The sequence below is a fragment of the Porites lutea genome, chromosome 3 (assembly GCF_958299795.1).
Source record: "Porites lutea chromosome 3, jaPorLute2.1, whole genome shotgun sequence".
Taxonomy (NCBI): Eukaryota; Metazoa; Cnidaria; class Anthozoa; order Scleractinia; family Poritidae; genus Porites; species Porites lutea.
This window is the reverse complement of record NC_133203.1, coordinates 10561211-10578225: the sequence shown is the minus strand read 5'-3', so window position 1 is coordinate 10578225 and position 17015 is coordinate 10561211. Positions and strand designations below refer to the sequence as shown.

The 17015-nt window shown below is 39.0% G+C and overlaps 3 protein-coding genes across 4 annotated transcripts; all 3 read left to right on the top strand.

Annotated features, from left to right (window-relative positions):
• Positions 1–2154: 2154 nt before the first annotated feature.
• On the top strand, positions 2155–4889 carry LOC140930444 (uncharacterized). The gene is made up of 3 exons (XM_073380135.1): positions 2155–2264; positions 2588–2687; positions 3790–4889. The coding sequence occupies exons 2-3, from the start codon at positions 2594–2596 to the stop codon at positions 4665–4667; spliced, it is 972 nt and encodes a 323-aa protein (XP_073236236.1). The 5' UTR covers positions 2155–2264; positions 2588–2593; the 3' UTR covers positions 4668–4889.
• Positions 4890–8445: 3556 nt separating this feature from the next.
• Positions 8446–10290, top strand: LOC140929372 (uncharacterized). Of its 2 annotated transcripts, none has more exons than XM_073379171.1 (3): positions 8446–8526; positions 8790–8861; positions 9626–10290. In XM_073379171.1, exons 2-3 carry the CDS (start codon positions 8798–8800, stop codon positions 10015–10017), a joined length of 456 nt encoding a protein of 151 aa, XP_073235272.1. In that variant the 5' UTR covers positions 8446–8526; positions 8790–8797; the 3' UTR covers positions 10018–10290. The 2 variants fall into 2 exon arrangements, with proteins under 2 accessions (XP_073235272.1, XP_073235273.1); XM_073379172.1 differs by lacking the exon at positions 8446–8526 and adding an exon at positions 8554–8648.
• Positions 10291–11728: 1438 nt separating this feature from the next.
• LOC140929371 (uncharacterized) lies at positions 11729–14753 on the top strand. The gene is made up of 3 exons (XM_073379170.1): positions 11729–11858; positions 12324–12425; positions 13810–14753. Exons 2-3 carry the CDS (start codon positions 12329–12331, stop codon positions 14418–14420), a joined length of 708 nt encoding a protein of 235 aa, XP_073235271.1. The 5' UTR covers positions 11729–11858; positions 12324–12328; the 3' UTR covers positions 14421–14753.
• Positions 14754–17015: the final 2262 nt, after the last annotated feature.

Below are 17015 nucleotides of genomic sequence, written 5' to 3'. Positions count from 1 at the left end.
TTTAACCTTCATAGAAGATTAGTAATTAGAGCTCTTATTAGATATCAAATGTAAAAGGCGGGATTCGCTGACCACCAATGACTGCTCAGTGAAATGCTAACAAATCTTAACACTGATGTGCCAAAATATTTATCCCACTATTTATAAAACTATCCCAGGAGCCCGGATCACCCTGACTATCCGTGATTAAGTGGTATCTAGCCAGTGAGCCTCATATCTGGAAGTGTACCGTGGCGTTGCATTTCCTCAGAGACCATATTGTCCGTCTTAACACAATTGTCGGATTAATATCCGGGTACTTGTGACGTATCGATGAGGTCCTGTGATGTTTGGACATTTTATCTCCTCTTCTTTCTTTATAGCCTAAGAACTGAACAGCACTTGTCCATCTTATTAGACAAACATGAACGGATAACGCCTACCATGACCTTCACCAATCCAGGGAGAAATTATCGGCTATTTTTCTGTTTGTTCTTAGTTGACTGGATCATGTTTAGGTTTTATCTAGCTTTCTTGCTGGTTCCTCATTTTACAGTTTTAACACAGACAAGCAAAGCCTTGAGATGAGTTTTTTTTGTGCCTTTTCTACTCATGCGTAGATATTTGATTAATTTCGTCAATTGCCTTTTGATTTTCCTTCATGCGAACACCAGAAACGCAGGTAGACAGTTATAGCCTTTTAAGATCACTTGACATGGCTTCAACCATTATTCAACAGCTATAAAAGCAAACTCGCTATTGACATCTGAGCTTTTGTTTTCAAGAGTCAGACTGTAAGTTCCTTGGGCGTGACCATGAATGGTAAGATCAGTTAAGAAGTACGTATTCATGGTACCCTTTACTCTTTCGCGTGTTCCAAAGCTTAAGCACAAAGCGGAAGTACACGGTAGACTCTCCGTAAGTGTACGTCATTCCGTGCGCCAGCCCTTCGAAGGGCTGGCGCTTCTGTATCTCACTACGGTGGCCAATCTATCCTATAAACTTAGTTGATAATAAAATCAAACCTTTGTATTTCACTCGTACACCGACGCAACAACACAGGTCCTTTAAAGAATAACCCATACATTCTCAGTAAGTGCAATCATGCAGATGAAAGACGTGTTTTAGAAACAGAGAATTTTTTGAGCGAAAAATTTCTTTGCTTCGCTGCGACTAGTCACCTTTCAGCCTTGTAGTTTCTCAAAATTCATAAATCTTAAAAAAATGATTGTACCCTTGATAACATAGCACAAGGCTTGCTGGGTAAACTAGTTTTTGTTTTCAGAGTTTTGGAATTAAAAAAAAAAAGATAATAAAAATAAACAAACAAATGAACGAAAACCAGAAAGTTATATTTATTTTAACTTTGCCATTGTTTCTTACCAGACAACCATGACAGACTCATTGAACTTTTAACGACCATTCAATCACTTTAAGTTCGCCATCACACAAGTAGTGATATAGAAAAGTCGATTTTTCTGTTTCGATTATTACAGGGTCCATTAATAGGGGTTGTAAATCAGAAAGCCATCTCCAGGTATGAATTCGAATCACTGAATTAAGCCTGAGACTAAACTTCGTAACAGAAACAATCTCTCTTTTCCCTCGCCCCCCTTCAATTTCCAGTGATAATCAAGACCCAAACTTCTTCCTGAATAGCACAAAAATATGTCTTTCTACTGCAGGTACTCAGCGTGTATTTGTCTAGATGTGTCACACTTAAAACCTAAGTTCTCAAACAAGAAACAAAGCAATTGACAAAGACTTAAGCGTGAAATTAGTTTATTTTGAAAAATAATTACTTTTCGTGCGATTAATAAGAAACCCTGACTTTTAAAGGAAGAAATGTTCGAATTTTAGTATATCTCAGTTTTCTTCTCTGGTGCTCCCTTGTCACTTGTTCACCGCATGACTGGTAAATACTGAAATATTAACAATAACCAATGATCCGATGAAAGGGCGTGGACTTAGGAAAAGCGTACGAGAAGAATTGCCTTAACGCCACTAAAATTCAAACCATAACACTAAGTATTTCTGGCGAAGTCTAAATTGTTTCTTGCAGGTCAAGAAATCAATTCATCTATTTCAGAAATAATGACTGACGCACAAAAACCAAACTACCTCAGATGGTATGAATTATTAATCAGCTATGGTCCCTGACTTAAGTGAATGAAAGATTACAAAGGTCGGTGAATAATTTAGCACTTCCAGGCCCTGGCATAAAACGTTTTCTTTCAGTAAATCAGAATCCAATCCGTAATCAGGGAACAAGCTTCAGAGAGAAGGTAGGCAAAACGGCTATCAAGCAGTGAATTGATTTGGTTCGCTGTGGTTCAACGAAAACCATTAGGTGGGAAAAATGAACGTACAACTCTTGAAGTAAAGAGTAGGACCAAGATAAATTTGTGTTTTATCGCGGTATCATCAGTTAAACAAAAGGAAACTCAACGCGTTATTAGCCAAGAATTGAACAGTTGAAGACATATTTACCTTTAACACATTAGGGAGCTTTCACGATCACGTTTTAAGACTGATCATAGCCTTTGGTCAGTGAAACGGCTGTTTTTTTCTAATTCTAATTATTATCATTTGTATATATTTTTTATAGCCCATAATGGCTCCTAAGACATTTTTAGTATGTCTTGCACTACTGGCGGTGGCCTACGTCGAAGCAGGAAGACACCCTAAAGCTACTAAATTAAAGAAAGGTAAGTTCTTTTTTAAATGTTTTCGTAACGAAATAACAGAATAATGGAAGAGAAGTCTTTATTGACCTCTTCATAAGCCACTGAAAGATGAACGAATATATAAAAGTTTTATTGTAGTCTAAGACTAAAAGAAAGCGAAGTAACAATGCATTATTTGGCAGTGACGAGGGTGCAGCAAACCAAAATATTAGATTTCTCGGCTGTAGGGCTCTCTGTTGTTCGAAGCGATCGCTTTAAGATTCTTTGATGTTGTTGCCTCGCTTTTATGAATAGATCAGTTAAGTAAAACGCCAAGTGATGCAAAAATTAACATGTTACTTAAGAAAACGTTTACAAGCAACAAGGAAATTTCTGAAAAAAGTAGAATATGACACACGAAAATTTAGAAGCGACGATCGAAAAGTTTGGCCACATGTAGCCCACCTAATACCACCTGTAGCATGAGGTAAACATCAAAATAGTCTTGTTTAATTCGTTCACAGAGAAACTACAAAAACCCTTTTTTGGTGCTCACAGAACCTGAATGGCTAACAATTATCTTACTAAAACTTTTCTGTAAAGTTCTTATGGGCCAGTTTTCCAAAATTAGTATGCTTTGTACTTCCTCTTACGAGCCACTGCTTGAAAATATGATTAATGAAGGTCTCAGTGGTTAAGCATTACTCTCACTCTAAGGAGAGTGTACATCAGTAGAGAGTTCAATAATCATTTTTTGGAGCTAATGCATGAATTCCGTAGATCAGTGGTGAGAACTGCGATCATTTTTCGGGCCACGAGTAACGTTGATTGACTTATCAGGTTTTACGGTGATAAGTCATCGGCCCTAGATTTACCTCTCTCTTTCTCACAGCCAAGCAACTCTGTGTTCTTTTCATTAAAGGTTTAGCTTTCGGATTCAATTGCATAGGCACGGTTATTCAACTGAAATTTTTGAGTGTCTGAACGTAGCCCCCAGGGTGTCATTTATCACAGTATTTGGCACTTATTGCTTTTCCACCTTTTTAAGGCCAATTTGTTGAACTGGGGAGCTCATGGGGCGAAAAATCATGATATTTAAAATGTTTTATTTAAGCCTCATTTGCACCTTTTTTGTTTTCTTTAGTTACATCAAGCAAAGGATCAAAGAAATGCGGCCCTATGTGTTCAGTTTCATGCGCACCTCCTTGTCCCCCAACATGCTGTCCTCTTCCCCCACCCCCACCCCCACCATGCCCTCCTCCATGCCCACCACCACCACCCCCTTGCCCACCACCTTGCTATTCCTCGAGTATAACACACTCTCATAGCTCCTCTTGGGCACCACCTCCGCCACCACCCTGCCCACCTCCCTGCATGCCACCAGGTCCCCCTCAGTCTGTTCACCACATCCATCATGTAACACATCATCACATGTTGCCAGCACCACCTCCACCCCCACCACCTCCATGCCCTCCTCCTTGCCACACAGCTAGTGTTATGCACACCCACAGCCACCAATGGGCTCCAATTCCCCCACCTCCTTGCCCACCACCTTGTTCACCACCTGGCCCACCCCAGAGAATCCATCATGTCCATCAAGTTGTCCACCACGTTGTCCACCCACCACCGCCGCCACCACCCTGCCCACCACCCTGTCCTCCACCCTGCCCACCACCCTGTCCTCCACCCTGCCCTCCCCCATGCCCACCACCCTGTCCTCCCCCATGCCCTCCACCCTGCCCTCCCACATGTGCCACAACCTGTGCGCCGTCCTGCCCAGTATCATGCTGCAAGAAGAACAAAGTAAAGGATCAGGAGGCTTCTAGCAATGACGAGGATGAAGAAGAGACCGAAAACGAGGACGAGGCTGTACAGAAGGAAGAGAAGAAACAAGAGGATGCAAAGGCAGAGGACAAGAAAGAGGACAAACAAGAAGACAAGCAGGAAATTAAGAGCGAGAAAAAGGTGGAAGCTAAAGACCAAAAGAAAGAAGACAAGGAAAACAGCGACGATGAAGATTAACTCAATCGAGCTTTATAGATAGGTTTCTTTTGGTGTATGTTACACGACGTTGTTGGCGCCCAGGACGATGCGCACTTAGTGCGGTATACCAGCTGTACGCATGCTCGTACGTTTGTGAATAAAAGAATTTCGATATTTCGCCAGTTAATGTGAAGTTATGTTTTGAGAGAAGTTGTACATGTCCTTGTTGATATTTAATTAAAGGTGTAGCGTTTTAAACTATTTCATTTTCGTCTGATGTGACTTCATGTTAAGCCCTAAGCAATGCAGGTGAAAACGCCAACTCAACTCAGTTGATCTCCAGTCTGTCATCTTAATGCGCATATCAGTGTTATGTACCTGTTTTCCAGAAAAAAAAGAAAAAAAGTATTTCCTATCCCGATTAAACTGTCCCACTCAATAAGAGATGTAATCAGATCTAGGGAAATTAAATTCCTTTTCAGTTTTTTGAGCTAGCCTTACCGTTAGATGAATTTGTTCAAAGTTTCACTAGGGTGTGCCGTGAAACTTCAAAGAAAATATGATTGCTTTACATAAACGATGGCGGAGATCTCAGTTACAACAAAACCAGCTACCTTCTCCATTGAGAAAATAGTCTGCTTGAAGTAAGCTCCTGCTCCTTTTCTTTTACCAATACTTCGAGTGACACTTACTCTTTAAACATTTACAGCATTAAGCAACAAGGTTGTATATTGAAAACTTAGGATACGAACCCAAGGTTTCTATTGACGAACAGTAATTTCACCTTTTAAATCGAGATTGGATAATTAGAACGCTATTAGTGTTCTTTTACATTATAAATTTGGGTACTTTTGAACAATTTGGTATAAAGTATTCATTGGCACGAGGAGTGAATTTTCTTCATTTACTATTCAACAGATAGTGAGTTCGGTAGCCATTAAGAAAGGGAAATTTGGGAAGACAGAATACAATAGAGTTCCACTAAATACATGGGGCTGCGGATAAAATGCAAAATGAGATCAGTTAAAAGAAATGCAATTAAATCTGATTCTGAGTTGGCGGACGTCCGTTGATCTTTTAGTAAGTTCGACTCTCACGAAAAAAGTATAAACATTCGCCAAAGAAACAAAATTTTTCCTCACCAATAGAGTTCCTTTTCTGATCTGAATCATTTCAATAACTGCACTAAAGGACTATTTTCAACTCACAACATCCCAGTATCATAGAGTGCTTATATTTCTTTGTCAACCCAAGCTAACTTTCTGTCCCTTGTGGCCATTAGATCAAATCTTGTAACTGTCCTGAATGACGCAGAGTACTGTTTGCAATGGAATATCTGTTTGGAAAGGCCTAGCCAACTTTAAAGAGATTTTTAAAAGCACGTGAAAAAGGCTAGCTATGGGTTGGTTTGGAGTAGGGGCGATTATTTGAGTAAACGTTACCTAAATATTTAGATGACATTCGTTTTGGAAGCAAACAATCCGTAAACAAAACCTGTTGGAGGAAGTGCACTGTCCCTTTTTTTGTTACCCTTTTCAGTCATGTAGCCTGAGGGCAAATATTTCATATCTCCTACTGTAGCTCTAAATCACTAGTTGGAAAAGGGACCTACTGCCCGAAGGGAAGCACTAAAAGAAAGCCTGATACTTGGCAGGGTTTTAGGCAAGGGGTGTTACGCAGAATACTGCTGCTTTTAATAAGCACTTAACAACATTGGTTAGCATTCTGATGTTGCAGTCCAGAAGTGTTACTGAACAGTACTTCTGTGTTGCGTTGTTGCAGTTGCTTCGGAAAAGCTAATTACATGTATTCGTAGGTCCAATTTATTCAGCCTTGTAAAATTAAAGAAGTGCTATCGAGAATACTCTACATTGACTATTTTTCTCACTTTTTTATTTATGGGTGTGAAAAGGTCGAATTCTGGTGGCTAATTATGGTATTGTTCTACATTTCCCAAGTCTAAAGGTTGTCTGGCAGGTCTATAGTTTCTGTCAGAAAATAACCAGAATCAAGCATCCTTTGTGTAGCAAACACAGGGCTTCACCATAGGTCAAAGCACATCCAAAAGAAAAAATAACAATAAAATAAAATGATATAAAAAATGTATAAAACGTTAGCTGCTCAAGGTTTCGAAGAATTAATTTCAGACTCAACACGATTAATTCCTTTTGCTGCGTTTGACTTTTCAAAACGTTTTAAATAAATATAAGGTTTGTTCACAAAGCAATAGAGTGTAACGATTTCCTTTTTTGTTATTTGGAAACAATTTTTCCTTTTAATTTGACAATTTTGTTCTGATTATCTTGTTAAACCTTTCAGTTAGTTCATGAGTTTTATTTATTTACCGCAAACGCAAAAAAAGTCATTTCTAGCGGGCGCCTGCGCGCTTTAGTAGACTACTCGCATTAAGACTCGCATTAGGTCGTTTTTTATTCAATTTAAATGGTGTTTTAAATTTAAATCCCCAGCGACAGTTATGTAAATCAAAGTTCGTTTTCTACCTGTACTTTACAGTAGAACTGTTATTTATTGCTCTGGATAGAAAAAATCTTTTTTTCTAAGCCTTGGGAAGAAATCCTGTCTTTGACTAGTTCATATTTAATAAAATTTCCTTAATGCTATACGTTAACGTTCCTGCGGTACTGTTAGTTTTTTAATTGACTCTCATTCAGACCTCAGTGGGTGAAAGATATAAATTTTGACCATTCTAATGAAAGCCGCTGAACTGAACTTTCCTGTGTTTTTTTTATATAGATTCTGCAAACTACATCTTTGTCTGTGAATAAAATCCTATGGTGAGAGTATTTAAATAAAGTTACTAAACATTACCGTCCTACGGTGTTGTTTATTATGTTTTGCAAGGTCCGTCTGTGGATAAAATCCTGAAGTGTGGCCATCCAAATGAAAGCTATTGAGTAGTTCTTTCAGTGAAAGTTGTTGTGATTCTTCTTTAAATTTGATTTTGATGTTTGCCCAAGTTCAAGTGTCATTTGTCTCGCTACCACAGTCAGTACGAGTGTTACCAGACCTCGATGCAGGGGTCACTGATACACACAGGAAAATAAACTTCATCAAAAGCGAATGTTTATTACAATCAATAGAGCTATAACACATTGAACCAAAATATTGTTAAATGCAGAACAATTTCACAATAACTTTTCAGTAAAGGTTGAAACGATATTTTAACGATTCAATGATTCGTTAAATACAGGCACCAGCTACTTCTATCCAAATATATATTGAGCCAAGAAAGAAGACAGTAAAAAGAAAATTTAAGCTAATACATAAAACTTTGAGCCGATCTTTTAGGGTTTGGGCTATTTTTTGGAATGTTTTTGAAGACGAAATATGTTTTGAAGAATTCTCCCGAGTCGAAAAATGATGTGATGGTTCATTGCACAATTCAGACGGGTACCAAAAGAATATCTGATTGTTTTAAGGCAACAACCAGTTGCCTAAAAACAAAGAAAGCGTTTACTTTTCTTGCATTTCTAGATCAAAAGCAAACAAGTCACAATTCGAAAATACAAATGAAAAATCAAAGAGCACATGAGATAGAAAAAAGGCGGGAATATTGCTTAGCGTAAAAAGGCTATTACAAGTGTGCTGCGCGCGAGTTGGAAAAATTTTCATTTCGACGTTATGACGTAGATTACTTCATGGTTATGTCATTGAGACTGGTAAAGGCGTTCATAGGTGCCCTATGAAGTCAACCAAAGCTATTAATAACTTATAATCTTTCTTCAAATCCGGTGATCCCTTGTCATAGCCAGCCAATCAGGTTGCGTCTTATCGGCTGAAACCTGTGGCTGGTTCAATCGTCGACATAATTAATAAGATCCTCTATTGGCGAGAGTTTCTCAGCGTGTTCAGTAGATCGTTTTTGAGCTCCTAGAAGGTAAGTTCAACAGATGGTTTTAATGTAACGCTATTATCCAAAGGACGAACAAATCGTGTTTAAGTAGTTCTACGTTCTTGTGCAAGGCGTCAAGTAACAGCGTCAAATTTACGAACGTCTTGGTAGAAACGCATTTAATACTACTAAGTTCATTTCTTTGTAAAGTGACACCACTGACTCTAAATTTCATTTAAAGAAACGTTTTACAAAGATAGCTTTTTATATTCTTGTGTTTTTAACGTATTTTGTTTTCTTCTGTTAAGTACCAGAAATGGCCCGATTGGCAATCTTCCTCTTAGCCGCTGTTGTGTGCGTTAGCGCAAAATCTTTCAAAGGTACGTACGTATTCCCAAATATCTTTATTTTCTGTTCAGGATTTAAGATGTTCCTGAATAGTGATTATCGCAAAGGATTGAAGTGATCTGGAGCGAAATCTCATCGTGAATATCCGTTTGAATTATTTCAGTTAATATTTCACGGTTGAATTAACACAGTTTCACAATTTTTGTTTCTGATTTCGAGGGGGTTGAAAAAGTGTATCCATGTTTTATGGCGTTTTTTGGTGGGTTGTAAGTTCACGGTATTTATTCATACGACATAAGGGAGAAATCGACCGATTTCATAACGATGTTTCCTTAACCGTTTCATTCAAGCTGCCATTTTTTTTTTCAAAAAAATAATAATGCTAAAGTATAGGTGATTTTGGCAATAATTTGTTCATGCACAGAGAGTAAGATCTAAAGTTCAGTAGGTTGAGATACTTTAGAGTATTCCTTGTTTAAAAACATACACTTCCGTTCTTATAATTGCCACTTTTGTTATACACTTGCTGTTTATTGGTAACTATATAGAGACAACAAAATCTCTTTCTCGCTTCAAATGAATTGGTTAAATCATCACTTTCACGTTTTGGAATTTCTATTTGCATTACCTTCAGACGCCATTTCACGGCGTCAGTTACCACATAAAAGGCAAACATATAAACGCAAAATTTGCAACTCGTAAAACACTTTAAAAAATCGATGTTGATTTGTACATTGTATAACAGTAAAGTTTATTACTGCTCCATCATTAACGAAGTCATTATATTTGTTTACAGAAAAGAGAGGCGCCATTCCGTGTGGATACAGCTGCACTGCTCCAATGTGTGCACCAACCTGCCCAACCTACTGCTGCGCTCCTCCCCCACCCCCACCCCAACAGATCCACCATACCACCAACATCCACCATCACCACATCCATCACCAGGCACCTCAGATGCCAGCTCCACCAGCTATGCCAGCTGTAGCTCCTCCTCCGGCCACTGTTCACAGCCAACAGCACGTCTGGGAATATGTTCCACCTCCACCACCATGCCCCTGCCCCATGCCTGCTCCACCACCAATCGTGGTTCCTGCCCCACCCCCACCTTGCCCACCCCCATGCTATCCCTCAGCCCCTGTGTGCGCACCATCCTGCCCACCTATGTGCTGCAAGAAACGATCAGGATAAGGCTATAGCCATGTACATACAAGAACACTGTGATAGAAATGAAGATGCTGGGTTTGGGGCTGTTTTGTGGTGTTTCTTTATGATATCGTCGGCGAACACTGCTACCACTCCAAGAAAACGACCGAAGAAAAATATTAAGCCGTAATATTGACATCTATGTACGGACGTTTTTGTAGAATATTTTCGCGTTCTAGTGATCTATTTATGTGTAATAGCTTCTTTTGTTCCCGTCGGAATACAATTAATTCAATAAATTATTGTTAATGAGAAAAATATTAGTGTGTTTGATTTGTCTACATACGTGAACTAAATGGGATTGAAGACTGAGAAATATGTAGTGCGTTTCACTTCAAATAACATTATGACATTCCTTTGAAGACACCTTCTTGACGTATTTCCCCGTTATCTTGATATTCTCAATGATCTAGACTAAATATCAGCCAAACGTTTGATACAAAAACTTATGCTTAATTTTTACTTCACTGTTTTATTATGTTCATTTTTGTCGTATGCCTCAGAACAAGCCAGCAAACGACTTAAATGACATTTTTTTCTGGACTCAAGAAACGCAAATCGACTCGAAGTGCTTAAATTTGTCCATACAAGTCTAATTTCTGAAATTGGGAGTTTCAAGCCACGAAACAACAAATCAATATTTTGGCGCTGTTATAAAGCTTTCTTTCAAGTCTTTTAAGGTATACCAGTTTGAGAGATTAAATTACATTTCAAGCTGAAATGGAATAGAGATTCTCTACCAATAATCAGGCAGAATAGATCGAAGATTAGGCCGTTTTATTGGTGACTGTAAGTTTAAATGTCGTGAAAAAATGCCTTTGGAATACCTGGTTTATGTGAAAAATTCAAAGAGCAAAATGAACTTTTTCTCGTAGAATAATGCAAAGTGAATATTGGTGGTATAACAAACGCTAGTTCATTCCTGTAATGAATCCTATGTAGACCCGTAGGTAACGACTATAGTGGAAACATTCGCCCATAACATTGCTGTGAATCATCCGTTAAGGAAGATTTTTTTCACTGAAATTTTTATTACTTTTTTCTTCCCCGGTAGGCCATTTTTGATATTGACATTGGTTTGAGCAGCTTGCTATCTTCATGGGGTACAATTATATTCTGTAATCTGTTCTGTTACCTTATAATTCCTCACTTACTTTTAATCGGCAACTATAAATGAAATAATTGCTTTTTATTCACAGAACCAGAGCATCAATTCCCTTCAGTAGTTGTTTTATTAAAGCCCCATCAAAAAGTCGCAAGGTCTGATAAGCATATTTCCTCTGTAGGATCCCGTTGTTTAAAATAAGGGTAAGTCGCACTGTTATATTCAAGCGGTGTAATTATGACTGAAGCGTAACAATGGGTCAAATACAGTACATATAGTGTGTCTGTGTTTCAAGAGCGGAGTTTTCTTCAGTTCTGCTTAAAGGTTCAGAAAATAGGTACTCACAATCCTACGGGTTGTTTTAATCTCTTCAATGAAACACCATGCAAGTTGACAGAAAACTATTATGAAAGACTTAAATATGGGCATTTTGGCGCAAGACCAGTGTTCTTGGGGCAGTCCACCAGTAGAGCGTAAAAAATTAATCGCTGACCGTGTCAACAATCAAGTCGTGTCAAAGACCAAGACCACTAAATTACGTCGCTGGAAAGGACTGTGGGATCATGCATGACTAAGCAAGAAAGAGCCAATCAAAGAAGACAAGCAAAGCGGGTAGCGGACACGATTAACGCATCACAACGAATTCCATTTAAAGCAAAGTAGCAATTTCCTGATTGTGTTGCCCGAGGATTCAGGGATTTTAGGTTTTCCTGAGAGAACGGTATGTTCCTTTTTTGTTATAGAAATTTTGTATAATCAGATTCAGATTGTCTATATAGTTAGCTGTCCGTAGAGTAAACAAATTTGCCGACCAACAATTTTTATTTGATCTCTGGTTTATAAGTTGATCTTTAGACGACGCCTCGTTAGCTTAGCAATATCTATGAAACAAACTTGGGTAGTAAGCTTCGTTAATTTTTTTTCGAACTTTTTAAAGCATGTCACCTGATCTTTGTATATAGCCATTGCATAGATTCTAGGTGAACAGTTGTTATGAAAACTTTATTCTTTGCCCAAGGTTGTTTCGGAAACCGTTTCAAATTTCAAAAATTACATACATAAGAGCATTTTTGAAGAAACTGAGAGATTTTCAACACATAGTACAAATCTGTTTTTACCTGTGCTTTGATGTGGTGGTTGTTCGATTGTTTTCATAATATGTAATAGTATTTTCTTTTTGTTCCAGGCAGCATGGATAAGCGCGTTTTTCTTTTCCTAATTGTGCTGGTAGCCTTCTCTGTTGAGGCCAAGAAGAAAATTCCAAAAAAGAAACTTAATCAACTGAAAGGTAAAATATTAGGAGAACGCTACACAGTTAGTGCGATTATCCTATTTATGAAGTGCAATAATTTATGGCTGACACTGGCATGTACTGGCGTGTTCGCTAGAGCGATTCAGCACGAGTTCAAAGATGAAAAGTAGAATGAGAAATGTAAAAGCTGATAATATTCAAACTTATAAAAAGTATAACAGTCTTCCTATCTTTTAAAGGACTTTTGAGGCAGCGGTAAGAAAGTTTAGTGAATAGTTCTTCAGGTAGCTATGCGTTGCTTTATTTTTTCATAGTAATGCAACGATTAAAAACCTTCAAAATTTGTCTAAAATATATCTTTCATCAGAACTAAACAGACAGATCCTTGCACAACGAATATCCATCGACACCGTTAGGATTATTGCCATGAAATACAACGTTGCAAGTTCGCAAAATTTTGATGGGGGGTAAAAACGTGCCCCCCTACCAAACTGAACATCTTCAAAATTTGGCGAATTTGTTGAGCTACATGTTCGTTAGATTTTAATAAATCACTCTGAGACTTGGCAGATTTACTATTATTAACGCGTACTTTCCAGAGGTGTCGATAAATTTTCGCCTAGTTGTCCTTACCAAAACTTAAAAATAAGAATCATGAAGGGTCGTCTATTATCATAAATGTCATTTTACCACTGAGTACCAGCAGGTTTCTCCACCCGTCGAGAAACAAAAGCAGATAAAGACGGGTGTAACAAAAGCGTTTTTACTTTCTTAGTTGTTAGAGAAAATAATTCAGTAAATGAACTGCAACCCTTTCATTTCTTTTGACTTTTTATGATTTGAACCTAGCTGAGTATTATTTGGTTGTTAAAATACACAGTTAATGGCTGTGTAAGAGTAAGGGTAGAGTGACAGGATGCCATCTGGTTTCCCAATGTGGTATTACTATAAACAAGAGAGAATTATCAGGAGATAAGGAGGAAAATGCTCGGTCTAAATCCCGTATAGCTTTGCTGTTTCTCTTGTGTACGACGTAGCGTACCCGGTCACGGCTAGAGGGGTACGTGTAATTTTAAACACGTACAATTTAGTAGTTATTTTAAGTAGATAAATGGTTTTCTGGCCTGGTTCTAAGCCTTCCTGCAACTGTTGAGAGCAAACAATATTTAGATATCAGAGTGTGTCAAACGAAAACGGCTTAGAACACAGTTTTCCTTAGCGCTGTCTGAACTATTGTTTGAACAACCTTCCCTCAAACTCACAACTGGTAGGATAATCCTCCTGCACTCTTTTGAGGTTCGATAATAATAAATCAGTTTGTTTTCAAATTTTAAGCGTTGGTTCAAAACTTTACTTTCTTACTTTACGCAAAGTGATAACAATATAATAATAATTTTGTGGTTTTATTTGCCCATCTTAGGAGCTAAGAAGTGCGGTTACGGATGCCCAACCACCTGCCCCTGTCAACCAACCTGCTGTGCACCGCCACCACCACCACCACCACCTCCAGTATGCTGCCCTCCCCCTCCTCCACCTCCACCCCCTCCAATCCAGACATCTAGCCAGTCAACTCTATATCACCATCACTTCCATCCAGCACCTCCTCCCCCTCCTCCTCCCCCGCCAGCTCCCTGCCCACCACCTTGCCACTTCGGCCACACCTTACATCACCACGTGTACCACCAAAGCCCACCAGGCCCTCCTCCTGCCCCTATGCCGTCACCTCCTCCTTACTCCACTCAATCTCATCAACACGTTTTTATCCATCACACGCACCCCGCACCACCACCTCCACCACCACCACCGCCGGCGCCCTGCCCACCACCCTGTCATTCTGTCCAGACAGTTCACGTAGCTCAACACCACTTCCCACCACCTCCCTGTCCTCCACCATGCCCACCTCCTCCTCCTCCCTGTCCTCCTCCATGCCCAGTAACTTGTGCCCCGCCCTGCAATGTTTGCTGTAAGAAGGCCAAAGTACAAAAGGACAAGAAAAAGCAGGACGACAAAGAAGAGAAGAAAGAAGAGTAAACCAAACCTGAGCGATTGGCTGTTTACGGCGCTCGATGTTTTAAGACAAGTTGTGAACAAGGATTCCCAGCGTTCAAGTTTCCGAATGTTAGGACTACGACATAACTCGTTTTAAAGTTAGAAAAACGACTATTCCAGTTGTCAAAGTGCTCGAACTGAATATATCTTTGTAAATAAGGATTGCATCGTTGCGATGAAAAGGACCTAAACTGCTAGTTCAAAAATGGGATTCGAGCTTTTGTGATCGTTTAGTACAGATGAGCTGTGTTTTGCAGCTTGGTCATATTTAAATCTCCATGTTATGTTGTCAATTAAAATCTGTGTTAAAAAACATCATGTTCGTAACTGATTTCCATTTTATTACCTAACGCAATTTTTTTAAAACCATTTCCAAGATGAGTTTCTTGAAGTGTAGTTTCAAACTTGTTTCGTTTGCCCTAACAACACCCCGGAACGGCGGGCTGTATTCCTGCCAGAATATGTATTCCCAACACTAGAACTCAGGAGCCCATCACTCATAGGCTCCTGTATAGAATTATATTCAACAATACTGTGCAGGAAACTGACGCCCTCTGCGGGGACACTCCCTTTAGAAACATCTCAAAAAACGGACAAAAATACCAAAGTGTAGGCGGATCTTGTTAAAATCCAGGATCAGTAAAATTCTAATGTCATGCGGTAAATAAAATGGTAGAGATTTTTCGAGTTGTGTATATACAAAAGCATAGGAAATAAAACTAACTTTAGGTTTACAGTAAAACCTTCCGTAAGCGACCACCCAAAAAGCGAGCATTTAGTAGTCCCTTACTGGACGTGGTCGCTTACAAGAATCGAGCTACAAGGGGTCCGTTCCAAAAAGAGGTCGAAACACATCTACATTTTGGAAGATAATTTATTGCATGCAATTTGACGATATGCGCAGTTTAACGTTGTCAGCTAAAATCACATCGCATTCTCTTAGTATTGTAGAACGTACACCGAACATAGAGGTTGAACTATGCCCCAGGTGGTTGTTTATAGGGGGATAAAAACACTGAAAAATTGCAAAGCCCTCGTCCAAAAAAGGTGATCGCGGTCACCTACGAGAGGAGGTCGTTTGTGGAAAATTCCGGCTGTAGTTATTTGACTGGGAACATTTCAGTGTTTTAGATAGGTGGTCGCTTATCAGAGGTTATTGTGCATAGAGGTCCGACTGTATTTAAAAAGGGTATGCTAAAATAACTCGATAAAACGCACCTCTTGGTGATTGAAGAGTAAAAAGACGAGTTGTTTAGTTACTAACTATCACGCCTCTGCACCATGTAATTTATGAGAGGGGTTACAGTTCTGTTTGGCCTTGCTCCAAATAAATTGGCCTTGGGACTCCAACTATTGAACTATCCTAGCGTGTTTCGATTGTAGGGTCTTTCACTGAATCTGTAGTCGGTCAGGTATTGTCCCGTATGTAAGTATTTAATGCTGTGTCTTAGAGCCTGCGTCATTAGGGATTAAGCGACGGCCACGGCGACGGCAACGAGAACGGCAAAAAGGCAACAGGTTTATATTAGCAAAACAACAATTTTGCACGTGCATCACGCTTCTTTATACATTTTTTAGCCGTTGCACGACTACGACGTGAGAGTGCCAAATTTAACGTTTTGTCGTGGAAGGGAACAAAAGACAACAACTTTCTTTTTCTTTTCCTGAACTTTGAAAAAGTCCACTAGAATTCACCTCCTAAAAAATTTGGCAATATTTGACGAATTAAACGAGATGGATTAAGCGCGATAAAGTTTTAGGCAGGGCCAACTCACTTTTTTAAGTGACGTTTTGGTGGCAGTCGCCCTCGTTGTTGCTTAAGCTCCCTATTTTCTTGGCGGGAAAACCGTCGTCATTCTATTACGGGATTTAGCGAAAATGTCCTAGTGGCGGGAACAAGTTATCAAATGTGAGAAGTTTTATCATTTTGCGATGGGAAGAGGGCTTAACCTCCTTCAGTATAAATAACCGTACTAACTTTTTTGGTGTAAAAAAAAAAGAAAATGAAACTTTCTGGAGTGTATATTTTTGGAGAACACGCCCAAAATCTTTAATTTAAATGTCGCACTCGCATGGCCTACTAAGTCAAACCCCATTAATACGGACACTGAGGGAGCAGTAGAAAGTCTATGTATTAATACGGTGTCCGTATTGAGTGGGTCCATGTTTTTTTAGGTCAAAATTACACTCTTTACTTAAACAAAATTCTAAAGAAATAAAACAGGACATTAGCAACACGAAATTAAACATCTCTGTTATTATGACAGTATTATTATTCATTCAAAATATTTCGCCGTTTCTGATTGGCTTAAATTTCACGTACAATTCATGATTAGCAGCTATTCTAAGCTCACTTTCTTCCGGTAATAGCGGTTCTTGTTTGGGTCAAATTTTGATTTATATAGAGAACATAATTGGTCTTGCTTGCTATGGGAGTTCAACCTCAATTCATTTCGCCTCGACGCTCACAGCTCCTTATCCGAAAATACATCATAAATATTGACGTGACATGGTTAGTACTATGAGCATGAGAATATGTATCCCCACTTTTGAAAACTCCTATCCTTGCTAAACCTC

Excerpts from the sequence above, each read along its gene's own strand:
- LOC140930444 (XM_073380135.1), top strand. The coding sequence starts at position 2,594 with ATGGCTCCTAAGACATTTTTAGTATGTCTTGCACTACTGGCGGTGGCC. Across the intron at positions 2,688-3,789 it reads AGCTACTAAATTAAAGAAAG|TTACATCAAGCAAAGGATCA; the intron begins GTAAGTTCTTTT and ends TGTTTTCTTTAG.
- LOC140929372 (XM_073379171.1), top strand. The coding sequence starts at position 8,798 with ATGGCCCGATTGGCAATCTTCCTCTTAGCCGCTGTTGTGTGCGTTAGC. Across the intron at positions 8,862-9,625 it reads TAGCGCAAAATCTTTCAAAG|AAAAGAGAGGCGCCATTCCG; the intron begins GTACGTACGTAT and ends ATTTGTTTACAG.
- LOC140929371 (XM_073379170.1), top strand. The coding sequence starts at position 12,329 with ATGGATAAGCGCGTTTTTCTTTTCCTAATTGTGCTGGTAGCCTTCTCT. Across the intron at positions 12,426-13,809 it reads GAAACTTAATCAACTGAAAG|GAGCTAAGAAGTGCGGTTAC; the intron begins GTAAAATATTAG and ends TGCCCATCTTAG.